The 19,694-nt window shown below is 40.9% G+C and overlaps 2 protein-coding genes and 1 long non-coding RNA gene across 11 annotated transcripts in view; 2 read left to right on the top strand and 1 right to left on the bottom strand.

Annotated features, from left to right (window-relative positions):
- Positions 1-1,570, top strand: part of Pfkfb2 (6-phosphofructo-2-kinase/fructose-2,6-biphosphatase 2) — a 26,486-nt gene extending 24,916 nt beyond the window's left edge. For 5 of the 6 annotated variants that reach the window (XM_042681448.1, XM_042681449.1, XM_042681452.1 and 2 more), the window contains one exon: positions 1,174-1,570. In XM_042681448.1, the coding sequence (XP_042537382.1) occupies positions 1,174-1,239 (66 nt within the window). In that variant the 3' untranslated portion in view covers positions 1,240-1,570. The remainder of the gene's footprint in view (positions 1-1,173) is intronic. The other variant, XM_042681451.1, reaches the window with a different exon arrangement.
- LOC122109203 overlaps positions 1-11,005 on the bottom strand; it is a 14,998-nt gene extending 3,993 nt beyond the window's left edge. The window contains exons 1-2 of the long non-coding RNA XR_006147690.1: positions 10,993-11,005; positions 6,542-6,543 (exon numbers count right to left, since the gene is read on the bottom strand). This is a non-coding gene — a long non-coding RNA (uncharacterized LOC122109203). The remainder of the gene's footprint in view (positions 1-6,541; positions 6,544-10,992) is intronic.
- C4bpb (complement component 4 binding protein beta) lies at positions 10,452-19,694 on the top strand. Of its 4 annotated transcripts, none has more exons than XM_042681457.1 (7): positions 10,465-10,546; positions 11,199-11,245; positions 11,676-11,849; positions 14,062-14,238; positions 16,695-16,785; positions 18,502-18,628; positions 19,504-19,694. In XM_042681457.1, exons 1-7 carry the CDS (start codon positions 10,539-10,541, stop codon positions 19,654-19,656), a joined length of 777 nt encoding a protein of 258 aa, XP_042537391.1. In that variant the 5' UTR covers positions 10,465-10,538; the 3' UTR covers positions 19,657-19,694. The 4 variants fall into 4 exon arrangements, with proteins under 4 accessions (XP_042537392.1, XP_042537391.1, XP_042537390.1 ...); XM_042681456.1 differs by lacking the exon at positions 10,465-10,546 and adding an exon at positions 10,568-10,604; XM_042681458.1 differs by lacking the exon at positions 11,199-11,245 and having other exon boundaries at positions 10,452-10,546.

The raw sequence follows: 19,694 nt of genomic DNA, 5'->3' as shown, positions 1-19,694 counted from the left end.
TGTGTGTGTGTGTGTGTGTGTGTGTGTGTGTGTGTGTGTGTGTGTGTGTGTGTGTGTGTGTGTGGAATGGGTTAATAAAATTGTTGCATAATTTGAACCTACCAGAAGACTTCTGGGTTTTTTGTTTTGTATTTTGGATTATGTTCCGAAACTGCTTCCCGCCCCTTTGCCTCATAGTGCTGCATAATGTCAACATTGTTGTACAACACAGACTTGGGCAGGCCCAATATATTTTGAGTAGAGAACATGGAGCAGGCATGGCTGTCTGTCACCACCTGCTGGGGAAGATGGGAAGGACATGGGAGGAACGTGAACGACTACTAATGTATAACTGCTGGTGCCTCTTTAAGAATTAAGAAGAAACTTACACATGTCCATGTAGTGTCATGATTCCCAGTAACAACGTATAACTCATATAAAAGATCTTTTAGAATTTGTTGGGCTGTTGCTTCTAAAGTATACCATGCCTCTTTCTAAAGAGATTACACTCAAGAGGGTATTTCATTTCTGGACGGAAGTGGTAGTTCCACTGTTCTCTAGCCTTATTCTTTTTGACTCTAACAATGACCCAGGAGCTCATTAGTAATGCAGATTCTCAGGTTCGATCTCAAACCCACCAAATCAGAACCTGGTAGCAGTTGAGTTAGGCACATTTAACATTTGACGAAGACTTGGTGGGGGGAAATTGTTTTTACAAGGTAAAACATTAAATTCTAGACTATGGGAAGAGGTTGATCTGTTTGATGATTGGTTTCAGAACAGACAGGTACAACAGGAGAGATTGTCCTCAGAAAAGAGTTCCTGATCACATAGACTGAGTAGCCTGCATACTCTTGTTTGTCTGTCTGTCTTGTTTTTAACCACAGGGACATGCCCACTTCAGCCTCATATCTTGGGTATGTAGCTTGTGGCTCAGGTCTAAAAGGGCACTTGTCCCAACATGGTCACAAGGTCAGCTTCTCAGGAAAAGAAGCCTCTAACTATGCTGTTAGAATTTGCCTGATTTGCCATGGTGGAGCTGTGTGGAGGCATGGCAGTGTGTCCTCACCTGCATGGGGACGTGGGGATGAGAGGGTGGGGGTGACAAAAGCGGTGGGGAGGGATTCGTCTTGCTTCTCTTCATCTTTCCGTTACAGTAAACGGTCTTGCTTCTCTTCCCTCTCTGACTCCTAGGGGGAGAACACTCCGCAGACTATGCAAACACCCGTCTCTGTGGCATCCCTCACCTTGAATCCTTGAGGCCAGATCTCTGGGAGAAAGCCATCTACTGGAAAGCTTGGGAAGTCAGCACCACCAAAGCTAGAACAGGAAGTTGAGTGGAGTCTGCAAATTTGGGGCCACTGAAATGGGGCCTGGGGAAACGTCCCATTTCTTCTCCTCACGCCTACTCTGGTGATATCAGCTATACTGTGCCTCAAAACGTTTAACAGCCTCAGTCAAGTCTTGTCTCTTTGCTGGGTTTCACCCAGGTTTGCAAATGTCATTCTGTTTAAAAATTGTCTGGTGGTTGGTGGCTCACACCTGTCATCCTAGCTACTCAGGAGGCTGAGATCTGAGGATCACAGTTCGAAGCCAGCCTGGGCTGGAAAGTCCCCATGAGACTCTTTTTTTTTGGGGGGGGGTGAGTCCGGTCGTGGGGCCTGAACTCTGGGCCTGGACACTGTCCCTCAGCTCTTCAGCTCAAGGCTAGCACTCTTATCACTTGAGCCACAGCGCCACTTCCAACTTTTTTTTTTTTTTTTGGCTTATGTGGTGCTGAGGAATCGAACCCAGGGCCTGATGCATGCAAGGCAAGCAGTCTACCACTGAGCCACCTTCCCAGCCCCCCCATAAGACTCTTATCTCCAATTAACCACCAAGAAAACTGGAAGTTTTCTTTGAGCTGTGACTCAAAGTGGTAGAGTGCTAGCCTTGAGCAAAAGAGCTCAGGGACAGCACCTAGGCCTTGAGTTCAAGCCCCAAGACTGGGAAAAAAGAATTTAATATTCTACCTATGAATTATGTGTGCCCCTAACTGGCTTTTTTTTTTTTTTTTACCTAAAGTGTAACACATCTCTTCAAAATGGATTTCTAGGTGAGAGGAATTAACTCCAGGAAGTCTTTGCATCTATTGCAAATGAGCAGGCTAGAGTCTAGAACCTGTGTACCTTAACACTGGAAATGAGATGAATCGTCAGGGGAAGGAAGGATATCTGAGAAATCCCATCCCTACAGTACCTCTCCCATCCCTACAGTACCTCTGCTGTGGTGATGAGAGGAGCAGTGGCCACAGTGTATTTTTCACTTAGAGAAGTTTTCCTCTTTCCAAGCTTTTCAGGACAGCTTCTCATTGGAGCAGTGTCCCCTAAAGGGTACCCATAGTTCAGTTCTTTCCCCCCTCCCCCACCTTTGGTAGCTGTTGTGGTTTCTACATGAAGAGGATGAAGAGGACTGGTTCCGTTCTGTGGGTGATGAGAGATAGATGGAGATAGAGAAAGATGCAAGCTAGTGTAGGGTGTCATTGTTATCCCACAAAGAAATTAGCCTGAGTGTTGTCAGGTGCTGGTGGCTCATGCCTATAACCCTAGCTACTCAGGAGGCTGAAATTGAGAGGATCATGTATTGAAGCCAGCCAAGGCAGGAAAGTCTGTAACAGACTTTTATCTCCAATTACCCAGGGGAAAAAATAAAGTCAGAAGTGGAGCTGTGACTCAAGTAGTAAATAATCACCTTGAGCAAAAAAAGCTAAAGGAGAGCACCCAGGCTCTGAGTTTTCCCCTCCCCCACCCCGCTTTAAAAAATGGGTGTTGTGTTGTAGTCTTTATGAAAGCTAGGGGAGGGCAGAGACTTTGAGAGCTAGTTATCACTATTGAGGTAAATAAACAGCAGTCACAGCCATGATCAGCTGAGCTTGCATGTTCACTTTGAAGAAGCTAGGGAGAAGCGAGACCTCAGTGCATTAGTTAACTAGTTTCTCTTACAGATGAGTCACATTTCTACTCCCTAGATCTGTGAGTGTCAAATGTACAAACACGTCTCTGTCAATGTGATTTTAGTATGTTATTACTTCCAAGGAAGAATGCAAACTCCCCAAAGTCTATTGTATCTTACAAATGAGGACTATTTTTTTTACGAATAGTATGTTTTTAGCTTTGAATATTCTTCCCTTTTCACTGAGAATGCTCACTTGCTGGGCCAAAGAATAAGTAGCAAGAAAAGTAATGGAATGTATGTGGTTTTTATTTACCAAATGGTTCTTTTTTACTGTGGATGGTACAAAGACTGTTACCTAAGATGCAGTGAGCTGGGCTGCAGGCAGTTCAGCATCCAGCAACTTGGAGCTTATTTTGTACGCACAAGCTGCCTTCTGGAAGGCTCTTTCCTCTGTTCTGAAGCAGGGGGCTTCATCAGCTGCTTGTAGCATGCTGTACTGTAATGATTTTGCTCCTCTCATGGTGCAGACCTCTTTCTGCATCTACAGACCCTGTCTTCTGATGATGATCAGAGAATATTTTTATTTGGCTATTTATTCTATGTAAGGCATTTTCAAGTTCTTGTATTAGCATTTGCATGTATTTAATCAGAATGTAATGTAATTTATGTTGTCTGTGTTTTTGGTCAGAAATCTAGGTGACTTGAATTTTTAAGTATGATATTTATATACCCTAAGTTAACTTTCCAGAATATGAATGTTCTGTAAAAGATAAGACCATACTGTGTGGTCCAGTGGATCTCTTTTTGTTTGAATATTATTTTTCTCATTGAGTTTTATTATATAAACCAAAAGATATGTTTCTGGAGAAGCAGTCATCTCCTGGATAAATAAAATCATGTTAAAATATGTCAGTAACCTGTATTGCTTTTATAATGAGAAAATACAATAAAGGTTATTTTTAATTAAAGGAAGCAATTCATTTTGAAGTCACACACAAAAGAAAATAACACTTTGTAATCTTTGATTATATATGCATAAAATATAAATGACATTATCCACAATGTGTTTGAAAAGAGCTCCTTTAAATGATTTTCCAATTATTAGCAAATACATTTCCAGGTATAGTAGTGTTTTTATTTGATGACTATCAAGTTGCCCTAACATTTCAGTGTTATTCATTATTGATATTCTAGCCATTTATTTATTTATATACAATCATGTAATGATTGCTTATTAGTTAGGAGGCCACCCAAATCTCTCCCCTTTTTCTAGAGTTTATTATTGGAAAGGAGAAGGTTAACAGTAGGAATATAGCCCATTCTTCCCCTTGGGGGTACTTTTCTCCCTATTAAGGATCTTGAACCAAACCTTTATTAGATAGTATTTTTGTAAATATATATGATGAAGAAACTGGAAGATTTTTCTTGGAGTTAATAACAACAGAGATAAAATGTCCACAGTACCTCTTGGACATTTCCAAATTCTCTGAAGTTGAAGGGTTCTTCTGATAGAATCAAAAGGATTGATGAGAAGTTATCAGTATTAAAATAGAAGAGAGAGAGACAAGTTATCAGTATTGATTAATAAATACCTAGTGCTTTAATAGTACAGCCAGAAGACTAACATTAATAAAGGTGTGTTATCAAGGGTATAATTCCCTTAGAAAGATCTTCAGTAACATTTATTTGTTTATGCATTTTATAATCTTTAAGTAGTTGTGTAAAGGAATTTCAATTCACCACTTCAATGTCTGTGTACAATATGTCTTGATCAGTGTCATGCCTTTCTGGACACTTTTGTGAGTACAAAGCCAGCATCAGACTATCCATTGTAAAGCTAGGAGTATCTGAAGTCATTTTCTTTGTTTTATAGATAGATGAACCAAATGAATTGTCAAAGCCACAGCCTCAGAGCAAGTAAATTGGTTAGCAGATTCCCAACCATGAGAACCAAGCAACACATACCATATTATTTTTTTAATATAGTTAGTAACTTAACAAAAGACATCAAGTCAGGAAATGACTTCAAAGTATGTTCTGCTCTTAATGTGATGGTCTTAATGTGCTTTTCTTCCATAGCTTTAGTTACTACACTATTTCTTAAATCTCTTAGGGCTCACTGGTGAGGAGGGTCAAACTTCAGCCACCTAGCTTGCCATGAGCTTGACAAAACTCATTGGCCTACTTGGAGGAAAAGGCAGGAGGAATGAGAAACTGAGGCAAGCCCAGGCAAACTTATAAAAATAGTATATTAAGAATAAACACATAAGTTTGACAAACCTACAGCCAACATTTAGCAAAAAGCTAAAGCCATTTCCTCTAAACTCAGGAATGAGACAAGGATGTCCCCTCTCTCCACTTCTCTTCAATTTAGTATTAGAATGCCTAGCTACAGCAATAAGACAGATGCAAGCATAAAAGGGAATCCAAATAAGTAAAGATGAAGTAAAACTCTCCCTCTCTGCAGATGGCATGATCTTGTATTTAAAGAATTCCGTGGGCTCCACTCCTAAAGTATTTGAGCTGATCCGAAACTTTGACAAAGTAGCAGGGTATAAAATTAACCCTCAAAATCAATGGTTTGGAGGCTGGGAAGGTGGCTCAGTGGTAGAGCGCTTGCCTTGCATGCATGAGGCCCTGGGTTCGATTCCTCAGCCCCAAATAAACAAAAAGAAAAAAGCTGGAAGTGGCACTGTGGCTCAAGTGGTAGAGCGCTAGCCTTGAGCTGAAGAGCTGAGGGACAGTACCCAGGCCCAGAGTTCAGGCCCCACAACCAGGCCCCCCCCAAAAAAAAAATCAGTGGTTTTTCTGTATGCCAAAAATGAGAAGAGAATGGCTAAAATCAGGAAGGCAACTCCATTTGTAATAGCCCCACAAAAATAAAATACCTAGGAGTTAACTAAAGAAGTGAAGGATCTCTATGATGAAAACTTTAAAAACCTGAAAAAGGAAATTAAATCAGAACTAAGGAAGTGGAAAAAACAAACCTCCTGGATTGGGAGGATTAACACTGTGAAAATGGCAATACTGCCAAAGGCTATCATTAAATACAATGAGATACCTATCAATATCCCAACCTCGTTCTTTTTATTTTTGGTTGGTTTGGGGTTTGAACTCAGCCTGGGCGCTGTCCCTCAGCTCTTCAGCTCAAGGCTAGCTCCCTAGCACTTGAGCCACAGCACCACTTCCGGCCTTTTCTGCTAATGTGGTGCTGAGGAATCCAACCCAGGGCCTCATGCATGCAAGGCAAGCACTCTACCACTGAATCACCTTCCCATCCCCAACCCAACCTCATTCTTGAATGAAATAAAGAAGCAACCTCAAAATTCATATGGAACAATAAAAGACCCCGAATAGCAAAAACAATCCTTAGCAGAAAGAACAGTGCTGGAGGAATATCAGTACCAAATTTCAAACTCTACTATAAAGCTGTGTGTGTGTGTGTGTGTGTGTGTGTGTGTCATTGGGCTTGAACTCTGGGCCTGAGCGCTGTCCCTCAGCTCTTCAGCTCAAGGCTAGCGCTCTACCACTTGAGCCACAGCGCCACTTCCTATTTTCTGGTGATTAATGGAAGATAAGAGTCTCACAGACTTTTCTGCCCAGGCTGGCTTTGAACCAAGATCCTCACATCTCAGCCTCCGAGTAGCTAAGATTACAGGCGTGAGCCTCCGGTGCCTGGCTTACATTCATGCTCTTGAACACCTGCGATTATTCATCTGAGAAGTTGATAAGCTAAGGACTCTTTCCAGGAAACCTTAGGCACACATAAGTTTTGCATACAGATCATTCATTACATGAAACCCATCCCTGGACCTCAGGGTAGGAATCCAAGAGTTAGGCATTAATCTGTCTTTTCATTACTGAGTGATGGTTCCCACATGACCAAATCCAGGAACCACATCAACTGCATCCCTTTCCTTATTGCTCTCCATTGACATGTTAGAAAAATGAACATAATCAAGTAGCACCTATAAATTTTTTTTCTGAAATTCTGAAAGTTGAAAAGCTTTGGATATATTTGACAGGAAAATCTGATTTGAACTTTGTAATCTCTGTTTCACTCCCATAAAGGTCTGTTAGGTGGTATAGGGCACAGAGGAAGATAATACAAATACAAACAAGGTATAAACCCTTGAAGTTGTTAGCAGTTTAGTGCTGGAGCAAAGGAGAGGAGGAAAGCTTTCCTCTGTCCGCTTAGATTTAGAAGCTGGCACCTAGAATTGAACAATATATAGATTAATAGAAGAAAAAATAGAGTTTTATTATGCATCAAAGCCAAATATGTGTGGGAGAACTTGAGTGATAAAGAATTCAAAACCGCAGTTACGATTGGGTTTGTATTTATTGGCCTTTTGAACTAAGAAGTGTCTATTTGGCTCTTTTGCCCATTTATTAACTGGGTTATTATTTTTGGAGGCGTAGTTAAGTTTCCTGTATTTACTGTTATTAGACCCTTGTTGGATATATGGCTGTCAAAGATCTCCCACTCTGAAGGCTGTCTTTTTAGCTTAGTGACTATGTCCTTGCTATGCAGAAACTCTTTAGATTGATGCAATCTCATCTGTCAATTCTCTTTCCCCACTTGCTGAGCCCCTGGAATTCCATTCAGAAGGTTACTGCTTATATTAGTAATTCTAGTGTTTTCCTTCCTCATGTAGACATTTCAAGGTTGCATATCTTACGTCCTTGATCCACTTTGAATTGATATTAATATAAGGTAGCAGGAATCCAGTTTCAGATTTCCGGTTTTCCCAGCACCATTTGCTGAAGAGGCTGTTTTTCTCCCCTAAAATGTTTTTGTTTTTTTTTTGGTCAAAATCAAATGGTTATAGATGTATGGGTTTATTCAAATCCCTGGCAAGCCAGGTGCTGGTGGCTTACACCTGTAAGGAGGCTGAGAGCTGAGGATTGTGGTTCAAAGCCGGCCCAGGCAAGAAAGTTCATGAGACTCTTATCTCCAGTTAACCAGAAGTGGCACCATGGTTTAAAGTGGTAGAATGTTAGCCTTAAGCAAAAGAGCTTAGGGATAGCACTCAGGCCCTGAGTCCAAGCCCCATGACTGACAAAAAAAATCCCTAGCAATGAAGGAAGTGCAAACCAAAACAATGTTGAGATTTCTTGTCATTCTAGTCAGAATGGCCATTATCAAGAATATGAACAACAGACACTTCCATGGGAGGGGGAAAGAATCATGATACACTATTGGTGGAAAGGTAAATTAGTGCAATCCCTATGGCGATCACTTTAAAAGGTAAAGCTAGAACTACTCTAAAATCCAGTGATCCACTCTTGGACATTTATCTGAAAGATTACAAATCAGGATACAGTAAAGGCAGCTGCACATCCATTCCATTGCAGCACTGTTCACCATAGGCAAGTTATGGGGGCAGCCCATATTCCCTATGACCAATGAATGGATCAATATGTGGTCCAAATGGATCAAGGAAGAATATGATATCATTTGCAGGGAAAATGGATAGAGGGAGGAGATGAGGGGGCATGGGAATGATATTGATCAAAGTAAGCCAGGCTCAGAGATACAAAGGGTGCATGTTTTCTCTCATATGTGGAAATTAGACCTAAAATACAAAGATATTTGAAAACACGTACAAGGCCATAAGCATATCCACCTGATTAAAACTGACTAAAGATGGAATATTCAGGAGTGAGAGTTCATGGTATAACCCCTCTTTGGACAATCAATAGTTCTACAAAAAGAATGCCAGGAAGCTAAAGCTATCTTGACTACAGGAGGCTCAGAGGAAAGGGGATGATGGATGAAATGTGGAATTGTGGGACAGTGTGGTCATGGTACTCAATGTGCGTATGTGAGAACTGAGCTAGGAAATGAGATGAGTGGGAATGGGACAGATGGGAGGGGCTGAATGATGGGGCAACGGGTCAAGATGTGTTATATAAGGGCTCAATAGTTATGTGCATATGCTCATGTAAAGTGATGCTTACCAAAATGAACTCCAAAAAATGGAAACAATAGTTTTTTTTTGAAATTGTACTGTTTGCAGTTTTCTTTTTCTTTTTGTCGCTGGTTTTTATTTCTGCACCTTTTGTCTTGTATAAAAGTTTATCTGATTTGGGGAGGAGAAAGAGAAGCACAGAAACAAGAAGACAAAGGGTTAACTAATTCAGCAGTGACACTAGACACTATGTTGTAAATGAATTATACACCTTAGGAGCAAGGGAGGTTGGGAGGGAGAGTGACACTGTTCAAAAAGAAATGTACTCATTACCTGACTTATGTAACAGTAACCCCTCTGTACATCACCTCTACAATAAAAAAAAAATGTACATGTAAGTTGGCATGTTAAGTTGAAACCTTTTTGTTACAACTATGTGAAGACAATTTTCAAACAGGAATTGGGCTGGAAGAGGTGATGGAAAGGAAATGTTCTTATAGATGCCAGCTCTCTTTGGAAGACAGTGTGTTTTCAGGAGGAGGTATAGGAAATAAGAGATGATCTAATAATTGCTCATATAGATACGAGCAGTGTGGAAATCTGTGAATGCTGAGGCAGGAGCTCTGATAACAGAGAATTGGAATGCCATTCTCCGACTCTCAGAAACCTGGGAGCAGCCAGAGAAAGATCAATCGCTCCTAGCATTACAGAGACCCAAGACTTTCTTGGACCTTGGAGTTAGAGAGAAAAGGCTTGTACAAATTGCATTGTTTGCTGCTTGCCTCAGCTTCCTTCGCTAAGGAAGTCAGGCATCCTAGGATTGTTTCACATTCTGGTGTCTGTATCTTCAAAGAGATTGCTACCTTATTTTCTGCACATACTCCCCGTCTGATAATAAAGACCTCGTTAGCGGGCCCTTGGGGTATCTGTTGCTGGCGAGAGGCAAGGCCCGTTGGTGTTCCAAATGTACTTTATAAGTCTTGTTTCCATCATTGCCTTGCTCTCAGCTGCAGCAGCCTAAGGTGCTCATGTGGGATCCAACTAATTGTCTGTCTGTCTGTCCATCTGTCTCCCTCCATGGTGTAAAAACTCCTCTGGAGAAGGAATTTGGGATATGTTTTTGTTAGTGTTCTACCTTCTGGTTGTAGATCTGCCTTTAAAGGAACTTATGCCTACCTAAATTCCCAGAGCTTGCTCCTTTTAGCCCAATCAGCAAGCCAGCTACAAGAAAGCTGTTCTCCTCTGGCATCTGTTGAACTGGAGATGTCTTCAGCTCATACAATCTTTATCCTAGAGCAGAGATGACATATTCTGATCTCTTTTGGGAAAAAGACATAAGCCAAAGGATGAAAGAATAATATTTGAGAGGTTTACTATTGTCCTTAATAGACTTTATTATTTTATCAACACTTAAAACTTATCAGGAATTCGATCCCAATTTTTTTATCATTTGAGCACGGAGAACCAATCAAGTGCTGTAAGAGGAACAGAGCTTTAAGACACATCCCCTCACCCTGCCTCCAACGCATTTGACACACTATAAATCCTGACTCCAAAGCAATCTCCTCACCTCTCTCTCTCTCTCTCTTTTTTTCCCGTCCACTTGGTTAACTATGGGCTCAGGCCAGAGCCTGCCTGAGGAGGAGTGATGGATCGGGAAGGCTGGCATATTCCTGGCAAGTGGTGAAGGGGTCACCGAAGGACTTTGGAATGCTCAGGTTTGGAATCAAGACCAGCTCCTTGCTAGGAAGCCATGGATCTGGAGGACAGGGGCAGGTGGGGTTAGCTTACTTCCTTCACCTTCCAGGCCTCACCCATCTTCAGTGCGGTTTCCAAGCTTGGGATATCTCAGGGTGAGGAAGTGTGGAGGAGGTAGCCCTTGGAGCTGAGGCTTACTTGGGAAAGCACCACTGATTGGTGCCTGGTCCTCTATCTAACCCAAGTGCTGGAGAGAGTTACTGATGGACTGTAAACACTGACAAATATTGACAGAACTCAAGGTCATGGCAAAAACCATTTGCCTTGTCTGTGTAAAAGAAAAGATAAACCTGCAGTTAAAAGGGCTTGGTGAGCTGGTTTTGCATTCCCAGAAATTAGGAAATATCTGAAACTGAGCTTTAAAACTGGCCGTTCTTTTAACTCTCTCTTTTCAGTCACAGCCTACGCTAAGTTCCTTCCTGTTGCAGGATATATTTTTCTTTTTTGGCATCACCCTCCCCAGGGAAAAGAATCAAATATAACCTCTTCTCTAGGAGGGAAGTGTTTAGTCTCAAGTCGTGTTGGAAGATCTATTTTGGTGAAAACTAGGTGTCTGGGACTAGGTTACTTTCAGTCCTGAGTCCTGATGTTTGATCACTTGATGTTTTGTAGGATTGGGTCTTGTCTTATGATTATGTGGCTGATTTCTGCCTCTGGTGGTATGTATAATTTCCTTAAACTCAGCTCATGCGGTATTTGGTTTCACTTTGTGAGTATGAGGCATCATTCTGTGTGGGGTTCTAATAAATGAGACATTATGATGGTTATTTCATTTACTGGACATCTCAGATCACTCCACATCATGTTTTGTACATACTAGAAGATTCAATATCAAACTTGTGATTATGAGTTTATACCTATTATGAGCTCAAACACTGCACAAAATTTGAGCAAACCTCCTGTCATTTCTTGGGATATAAAGTGGGAATCCTTGAAAAGAGTAGGACATAGATGCACAGGGACTGGGAAGAGTACAAGAAATCAGAATCCATAATCCAGCAAAAGGATACCAGAATGTGGAATCTAACTAACTGAAGCTTTCTTGCAGCCAGCTCTGTGCCAAACGAATCTCTTCTCTTTCCCTTCCAGAAATGAGCTGTCCAGAACTTCCTCCAGTGGACAATAGCATCTTTATTGCAAAGGAGGAAGAAGGACAGATTTGGGGGACTTACCTTTGTACTGAGGGCTACCACCTGGTAGGACAAAAAACTTTTTGGTGCAACAACTCAGAAGAGTGGGATGCCTTCACCCCTGAATGCCACTGTAAGTCAGATCTTCATGCTTTTCCCCCCAAATTGGCATACCTCTATATTCTTTTATAGCCTCCTTTCTGCGGACCATGTTAATATTTAGTGAATGTCTAGAAATATACTTTTAATGGGCTTTTTTCTATTGATATATGTTAAATTGTACATAATACAGGATTTCAACATAATATAGTCATATAATTACATTGATTATATTCACTTCCTCTATTACTGTTTCTTATGCTCTTCTCACTTCCTTCTCCCTTCTCCTCCCACTTTTCATGGGTTGGTGGTTTTGTTTTGTTTCCCTCTAGCATCCATAAATGAGAGAAAAAAAATGGGATAGCTGTCTGGAGGAACTGGCTTATTTTATTCCACATGATGGGGTCCAGTCCATCCTTATTCCAGCAAGTGCAAATGATTTGACTGCATTCTCCCCCACCCCCATTTTGTTCTCTTTTGAGATAGGAGCTTGAACTGTAATCCAGGCTGATCTTGACCTCACATGCCTTCTGTCTCGGCCTCCTCAGAGCTGGGGTTATATGTGTGCAGTGTCAATTTTAAACCAGTGTAGTGGTTAAGCTTCTCTTGGAAGGTATAAGATCAGTTCTCAACCAGTATTAATTTAGTTGCACGAATATAATTCTTTACTTCTGTGAAAAGGGAAGTCTTTTGAATTTTTACGTTTTAGGGCTGGGATTGAACACAGAGCTCTGTGCATGATACTATCCCACTGAGCCATTCCCTCACTCTTCAAAAAGAATGTTTTTCTATATATTGAAGAGCTAAAGTAACTCCATTTTAAGATCAAACCCCCTGAGCTGTGCTGCCCTCAGAGTAACCCCCAAAGAGAAAAATAGTTCTTGGAAAAACCGCAGGTTGCCACCAACCCTGCCCACCCTGAAGGAACAGAACAGTTGCCTAAGTGTTCCATCAGAAAAAGTGAAGTGCGGCCAGGGTGGACTTAAACCCCCTGAACTTGTGAACTTGCTGAACTTGTGAACTTGCTTGTGTGGAAACCCCCTAAACTTGTTTGTTTGATACTATAAAAGTTGTGCTAATTTTGTGCTCGGGGCCTCTTCGTGTCACCAGTTACCGAGTGCGCAGAGGACCAAGCTTGAGCTTGCAATAAAAGACTCTTTGCCATTTGCATTGATCATGGTCTCTGGTGGTCTGGGAGGGGGGCGTCAGAAAACTGGGCACTTCACTAAAACGACTTGTTTTGCTGTAATTTATTTACTCTCACACTGCTTAAACACTCTTTTTTAAACTTTATTTTTGAATTAACATACATTGGTGATCTGAGGGGATTTCACTATTATTCTGATACAGTGAACTTCAAACAAGTTCCTACATTACTGAACACTTTAAATACACACAAAACTCAAAAAAGTCAAGGAAACATTTATGTTCATCTCACTCCTTTGCCAGTTAACTATACCTGGTAAATGATTTCATCTCTATCTTTACTAATGTAAAGGAAGTCATTTTGTCTCATGTTAAATGTGTCTCATTTCATGTAACTTCTGGGAAAGTTTTATGTTGTCAATTTACAAATAAGGGAATTGAGATCCACCTGGCATCCCAAGGTCACAAAACTGATGGTGGTAGGGTGGAGAATAATTAATTCATGTCTTCTTTATTATTAACTCTTTGTAAAATTAATTACATTTATTCTTTATAGACTTACACCAATCTTTAGTTTTTTTGTCAAAATTAACCTACATTCATCATACAGGGGAGAGGGAATTTTATTGTTATATTTCCACACAATTACATTAATATATTTAATCTTCTTCATTTGAAAAACCATCATATCCTTCTGCATTCTTTCCTATTTTTTCACAGAAGAGAATTTTTAAAAAAGTGAGGAGTAATATTAATTTAGCTGGATGAAAGAGAAAGACTTAGACAACATTTAGGTTCAAGAATTTTTAGAGCAACATTTAACATAACAATGGCCAAACTATTGGTAATTTCTAGTTCTGTGCTTAGTTACATTTATGTAAATTCAGTTGCCAATCAAATCATTCTTATGGGTGATCAAGGCCATGATGGTCTGTTCTCATCCTGCATTGATATGACTAGGTGCCATTTACCGTTACCTTTTAAAAATGTGCAGCCTTAGGCTCTGATTTACTATTTTCCCTCTGAAGAGAGAAAGCCTGGCTTTGGCTATGATAGGCTACAGCCCAGTCCTTTCTCATGAATTTTCTGCTTTTCTCCAGTGGGCCACTGTCCTGATCCTGTGCTGGCAAATGGTGAATTCAATTCTTCAGGGCTGGTGAATGTAAGAGACAAAGTCACGTTCAAGTGCAATGAGCACTACATCCTCAAGGGCAGCAACTGGAGCGAGTGCCTAGGGGACCACACCTGGGGGCCTCCCCTCCCCATCTGCAAAAGTAGTAAGTACTGGAGATGCCCAAAGATACCGACGATGGCGTCATCGACATCCCCCAAATGCCAGCACCATATCTTCCAGGAAAATCTTAGGCTCTAACAGACAACCAAGAGACAAAAGGAGCTCACAGAAGTAAACCTCCGCTCAAGTGATATATTCCAAGAAAATGAACAGTATCTGAGCGCAAGTAGGGTTGCTGTTCTGTTAGGTCCCATGTAAGGTAGCAGGGGCATTGACTATTGCGTTTTTATTAGGATCTTTTATTAGCATACACTAGCTGTATAAGGGGAGTTTCATTGTGACATTTCCATATATGCAGACAGTGTACCTCATCGGCCTCACCACTTTCTTATTCTCCCTTATGCCTTCTCCTTCCTTCTTCAGTGAGTTTCATGGCTCCGTTTTTCCTATATGCATATAAATTACTTTCACTCTCATTCACCTTTTCTTGACTATTTATGTTTTTATTACAAGAAGGTGACAAAAAAGTTTTCATTTGAAAGCAGATAAAAGCACAAAAAAAAGACCTGATGATTTTCTCTTGTCCACTGCAAAGTTATATACAAGTAGAAGTGCAATTCCCTTTGAATCACTACAGTTCATACCTCTCAGAGGCACTCAGCTAAGATGTGCTTATTTCATGGATTTTTCTTATATTTATGCACATATTTAAAGCAAACACTCAAGTAAAATGTGTTAAATTAAACATGAAGTTTTTATGTGCATGGTTATACATGCATATATATATATATATGTATATATGTATACATACATAATTATATACCTATAAAAATGAGATCTTGCTATACATACTCTTAAATACCTGTAAATGTATTCCATATATAGAAATTTTTCCAGTGACAATATAGCTTTACATCTTGGTTTTTAAATAACTGCATATAGTTATACTATAATTTATTTATGCATTTCTTATATTGATGGACATTTATTTTTATTTTTACCTTTTTTTAGCTATAGCAAACAATGCTTAAATGAATGTTTTATATGCCCATATCTCATCATTCTGTTTTTCTCTCTTTCTTTCTCTGGCCTTTCTTTCTTCCTTTTCTTTCTTTCGCAATTCTGGGGCTTGAAATCAGGTCAGATTGGAGGCATGTGACCAGGGGCAGCCCAAGATGCAACCTAGCAGGAGGGGAAGGTGACTGCTTCCAGGTGTGCCAGTTACCTAGGTGACACAGATACTGGGCAGAAACTTAACCAAGAGGTAGGGGGGTGTCTGCACCGGGCCTGCATGGCAGACTGTACAACACCTATGTAATGTATATGAAAATTTACTGAAAGACATTAAGTAAGACTTGAGTAAAAGAAAATATATACTGTGATCCTGGGTAGGCAGACTTAATATTAAAATGTGATCCCCTGGAGATATATAAGGCAAAAAGATAATACAATCTCACTTGAAAAGATACATAGTTAATGTTACAAATTCACTTTTTAAAAGAAAGAGATAACTAATGTTTATATTTGGTTAAAAAATAGAACTACTTTAATAAATTGTAAAATATACAACAATGTTGTTATAATGCTATGATTGTATTTCAAAATAATGACAAAAATTTCATTTGAAAAATATAAGAAACCAGAAAAACTCATAATTTGTCCACTATAAAATTATATATATTATATACAAGATAGTGTTAGCATGGTAAATAACAGGTACTATAACTAATATGCTACTGAAATAGTAAATATGGACAGGAGAGGAGGAAAGATGATTTAAAATACATGAGAAACCCTTGTTTTAGTGGGAATGAGATAATAGCCCATTTGGAAAAAGACAAAGTTGTAACTCTACATGCTGTTAAAAAATACATACTCCAGATGGATTTAAATACATAAATACAAAATCAAAATGATTAGGTTACCGGGGCTGGGAAGGTGGCTCAGTGGTAGAGCGCATGGCCTTGCATGCCAGAGGCCCTGGGTTCGATTCCTCAGCACCACATAAGCAAAAAGAAAAAAGCCAGAAGTGGCGCTGTGGCTCAAGTGGTAGAGCGCTAGCCTTGAGCTGAAGAGCTGAGGGACAGCGCCCAGGCCCAGAGTTCAGGCCCCAAGACCAGACCCAAAAAAAAACAAAAAAACAAACAAAATGATTAGGTTACTGAAAGAAAACCTGAAAACCTATGGTTTTAATTTTTTTTTTTAAAGTTTATTTCCTAGTAGGCTATCAACATATAGTTCCTTCCTCTGATTTTTGTCAGAAAACATTCCTAAATTGCTGCTAAGTCAGAAGACCAGTGTGGGGGGGGGGGGGGGGAGATCTTTCCTGTGGACAAAGATGCTTTTGGTGAGAAGGCGATGTCCCCGGGTCCCTGTTGGACTGTTCCGAGGACAGCAGATGCAGGTGCAGACAGCTAAGGCAGAGGTGCTAAGTCATTCACTGGCCCTTGTCTAAGTTGAGAGAGGTGAATTCCTCACCTGTCTACTTCCTTCTCTCAGGAGACTGTGACCCTCCTGGGAAACTGGCACATGGCTATTTTGAAGGAGAGTTCACCTCAGGATCTGTTGTTACTTATTTCTGTAAGGAGAGGTAAGTGCACACAGGCCTTCTAGTATGAGCTCTTGCTCTTTGGCTACATTCTCTTGGAGAATAATATAGTCTGTGTTTCACCCTAATCCACTCATTTCTTTCTGCTTCCTCCTCCCCTCCCCCTTTTTCTCCTCCCCCTTTTCCTCCTCCCCCTCCCCCTTCTCCTCCTCCCCCTCTCCCTCCTCCTCCTCCTCCTCTTTCCTCGAGAGCTGTTTTAGCCCATGGCTAGCTCTTTCCAATTCCTAGAAAATATGGCTCCTACTAGAGAAACCTATTTTTCCTTTGTGAAGGTATCACTTCTTTAATCTAAAAAATACTTAAGTATTAAAAATATGTATTTTCTAAGGACTTAATTAAAACCTCAAAACATAGACAGTCAGAAATATAAAGATTTAGAGCAGAGATCCTTACAGAGTCCTACTTAAAGTCTAACCTTTGATTTTTTTTGGATGGTAGTTGGGTTTGAACTCAGGGTTTTGTGGTAGAGCCCCTGCTCTATCTGCAGTTCCTCTTCACCCCTTGATTTCTGTTTGTCTGATTTCAGGGTTGTTTTGTTTTTTGTTTTTTGATTGGTCATGGGGCTTGAACTCAGGGCTTTTGCCCTGTCCCTGAGCCTTTTTTATTTTTTAATTATACGTTTTTATTGTAAAAATACTGTACAGAGGGGTTACAGTTGCATGAGCAAGGTAATGACTGCATTTCCTATCAAGCACTGTTACCTCCTCCTTTGTTTTTCCCTGAGCCTTTTTGCTCAGGACTAGCACTCTACCACATTGAGTCACTGTGATACTTCTCTTTGTCTGGTGGTTAATTAGAGATGAGTCTCACAGATTCCTCCTGCCCAGGCTGGCTTTGAATGGTGATCCTCAGATCTCAGCCTCCTGAGTAACTAGGATTATAGCCACTGGCACCTGGCTTCAGTTATTTTTTTTAGATAAGATCTGCTATTTTTTTCTCAGGGTCAGCTTTGGACCTCAATTCTACCACCTGGTCTTCCATGCAGCTGGAATCACAGGTGTGTAACACCACATCTTTTGTTTTTGTTGTTTTGTTGTTGTTGTTTTTTTTTGAGATGTGAGTTTTGCTACTTTTTGCCCGGGCTGGCCCCAAACCGCAGTGCTTTTTAGCTGCTGGCATACAGGTGTGTGCCAGGATGCTCAGCCATTAACTCTAACTTTAGACTGCTTGGTGGCTCTTATCACGGATCAGCTACCCTTTTCTTCCCCTTGCGTGAGGTCTCATGGAGTCATATGGCGTCAGAGATAGGTCAGCCTCATTATAAACTTCCAATAGACTTTGCAACCAATTCTCATATTTGTCTGATTCGAAACGACCCTCTTTACCTCTTTACCCTGTTGCCTATGATTTGTTTGAGGGAACATCTTTCACTTTCTTCTGCTTCTGAGAGCTTACAGGACAGATGCCTTTTTAGGGTATGGAATGATCAAACAAGGCTCTCCTCTACCTCCCCCTGCAAAAACTGAGCGCAAACACGTTGATTCTGAATTTAGCACTCGGTGTTTTGCACATGGATTCGTCCCCATTTCCCAGCATTTGCAAGGTAATTTCATTGCTTTGTGAGACTAAGATCATTTCAGCATGTATTTTAGCTTCCGAGGCAGGGAGGCAGATACTGGAGTGGAACTACGCGCAGCAGCCTCAGTTACCCCGGGTGGCGGGTGGCAAGGCCTGGCCAGGTTCTGACTCCCCCCGCAGGTACCGTTTGGTGGGCCCCCGGGAGCTGCGTTGCCTGGAAGGGGAGTGGAGCGGCGAGGTTCCGGCCTGTGAGCCCATCCCAGAAGCCCCCAAACCAGCCCAGCAGATTGCGTTTGAGAAGGCTCTGGTAAGTACAGTGCTTCTGTCCTGTTCTCAGCTGCAACTCCACATCTGGGCAAAGCTCCAGATGACAAAGCCATCGAGTGCACCTGCAGGCGAACAGCTGCATAGTTCAGGACAGTTTTGTGGCCCGGGCTGGCTTTCCTCTAAAGGAGCTTTATGGACCGTCACCTGACATTTCCATTCACCACCACCCTGGCAAACCTCATACAACTCAGCATCTCATCTGCCTCTTGGAACAAGGTGCATGAATTCAGGGTCTGAGATTTGTAAGCACTGACTGTCACGAAAAGTTCTGAACACTCCTTCTGGACTTCATTAAAGGCTTTTCCTTGAGATTCTTCTTTTAGTCTACGTTTATTACTGGGGGAATAATTCATAATGGAAGGCAAGTGCATTTGGATCAGAAAATGTGCATGATTTATTGTATTAAAGACCTCATTGTTTATTTTTAATTTCATTCTATATTATTTATCTATTTATGAATTTTCTTTTGGTGCCAGTACTGGTCCTTGAACCCTGGGCCTTATGTTTTCCCTTAGCTTTTTTATTTTATTTTTTAATCAAGGTTTGTGCTCTACCATTTGAGCCACAGTTTCATTTGGGGCATTTTGCTGGGTAATTGGAGGTAAGAGTCTCAGAAACATTTCTGCCCTGCTGACTGCAACCCATGATCCTCAGAACTCAGACTTCTGAGTAGCTAGGATTCACAGGCATGAGCCCATATGCAAACTCAAATCATCAGTTCAAATCCCAGTACTTCCCAAAAGATCCACATCTCGGCTGAAGCGCCTTGGTTATGAGCTCTACCAGGGTTCAGAGACCTACCTCGCACTTTCTGACTTCTTCCAGTTGTAAATTCATTTTTTTTTCTTCCTGCAGCAGGCCTTTCAGGAGAGTGAAGACCTTTGCAGTGCCATCAAGAGCTTTCTGAAAAGATTAAAGGAATGTGGCTTACCAGTGGACGAACTAAAATATTCTCTGGAGATTAAGAAAGCAGAGTTAAAGGCAAAGATACAGCAACATCATAGTTGAGAAGATTAGTAACAGAAACAAAACTATGAATAAAATTT

The sequence above is a fragment of the Dipodomys spectabilis genome, unplaced genomic scaffold (assembly GCF_019054845.1).
Source record: "Dipodomys spectabilis isolate Male_0828 unplaced genomic scaffold, ASM1905484v1 ptg000069l, whole genome shotgun sequence".
NCBI classification, from domain to species: domain Eukaryota; kingdom Metazoa; phylum Chordata; class Mammalia; order Rodentia; family Heteromyidae; genus Dipodomys; species Dipodomys spectabilis.
Note: the sequence above shows the minus strand (reverse complement) of the source record. Positions and strands in the feature narration are given on the sequence as shown.

Excerpts from the sequence above, each read along its gene's own strand:
- C4bpb (XM_042681455.1), top strand. The coding sequence starts at position 11,173 with ATGTTTGATCACTTGATGTTTTGTAGGATTGGGTCTTGTCTTATGATT. Across the intron at positions 16,786-18,501 it reads ACTTATTTCTGTAAGGAGAG|GTACCGTTTGGTGGGCCCCC; the intron begins GTAAGTGCACAC and ends CTCCCCCCGCAG. Across the intron at positions 18,629-19,503 it reads TTGCGTTTGAGAAGGCTCTG|CAGGCCTTTCAGGAGAGTGA; the intron begins GTAAGTACAGTG and ends TTCTTCCTGCAG.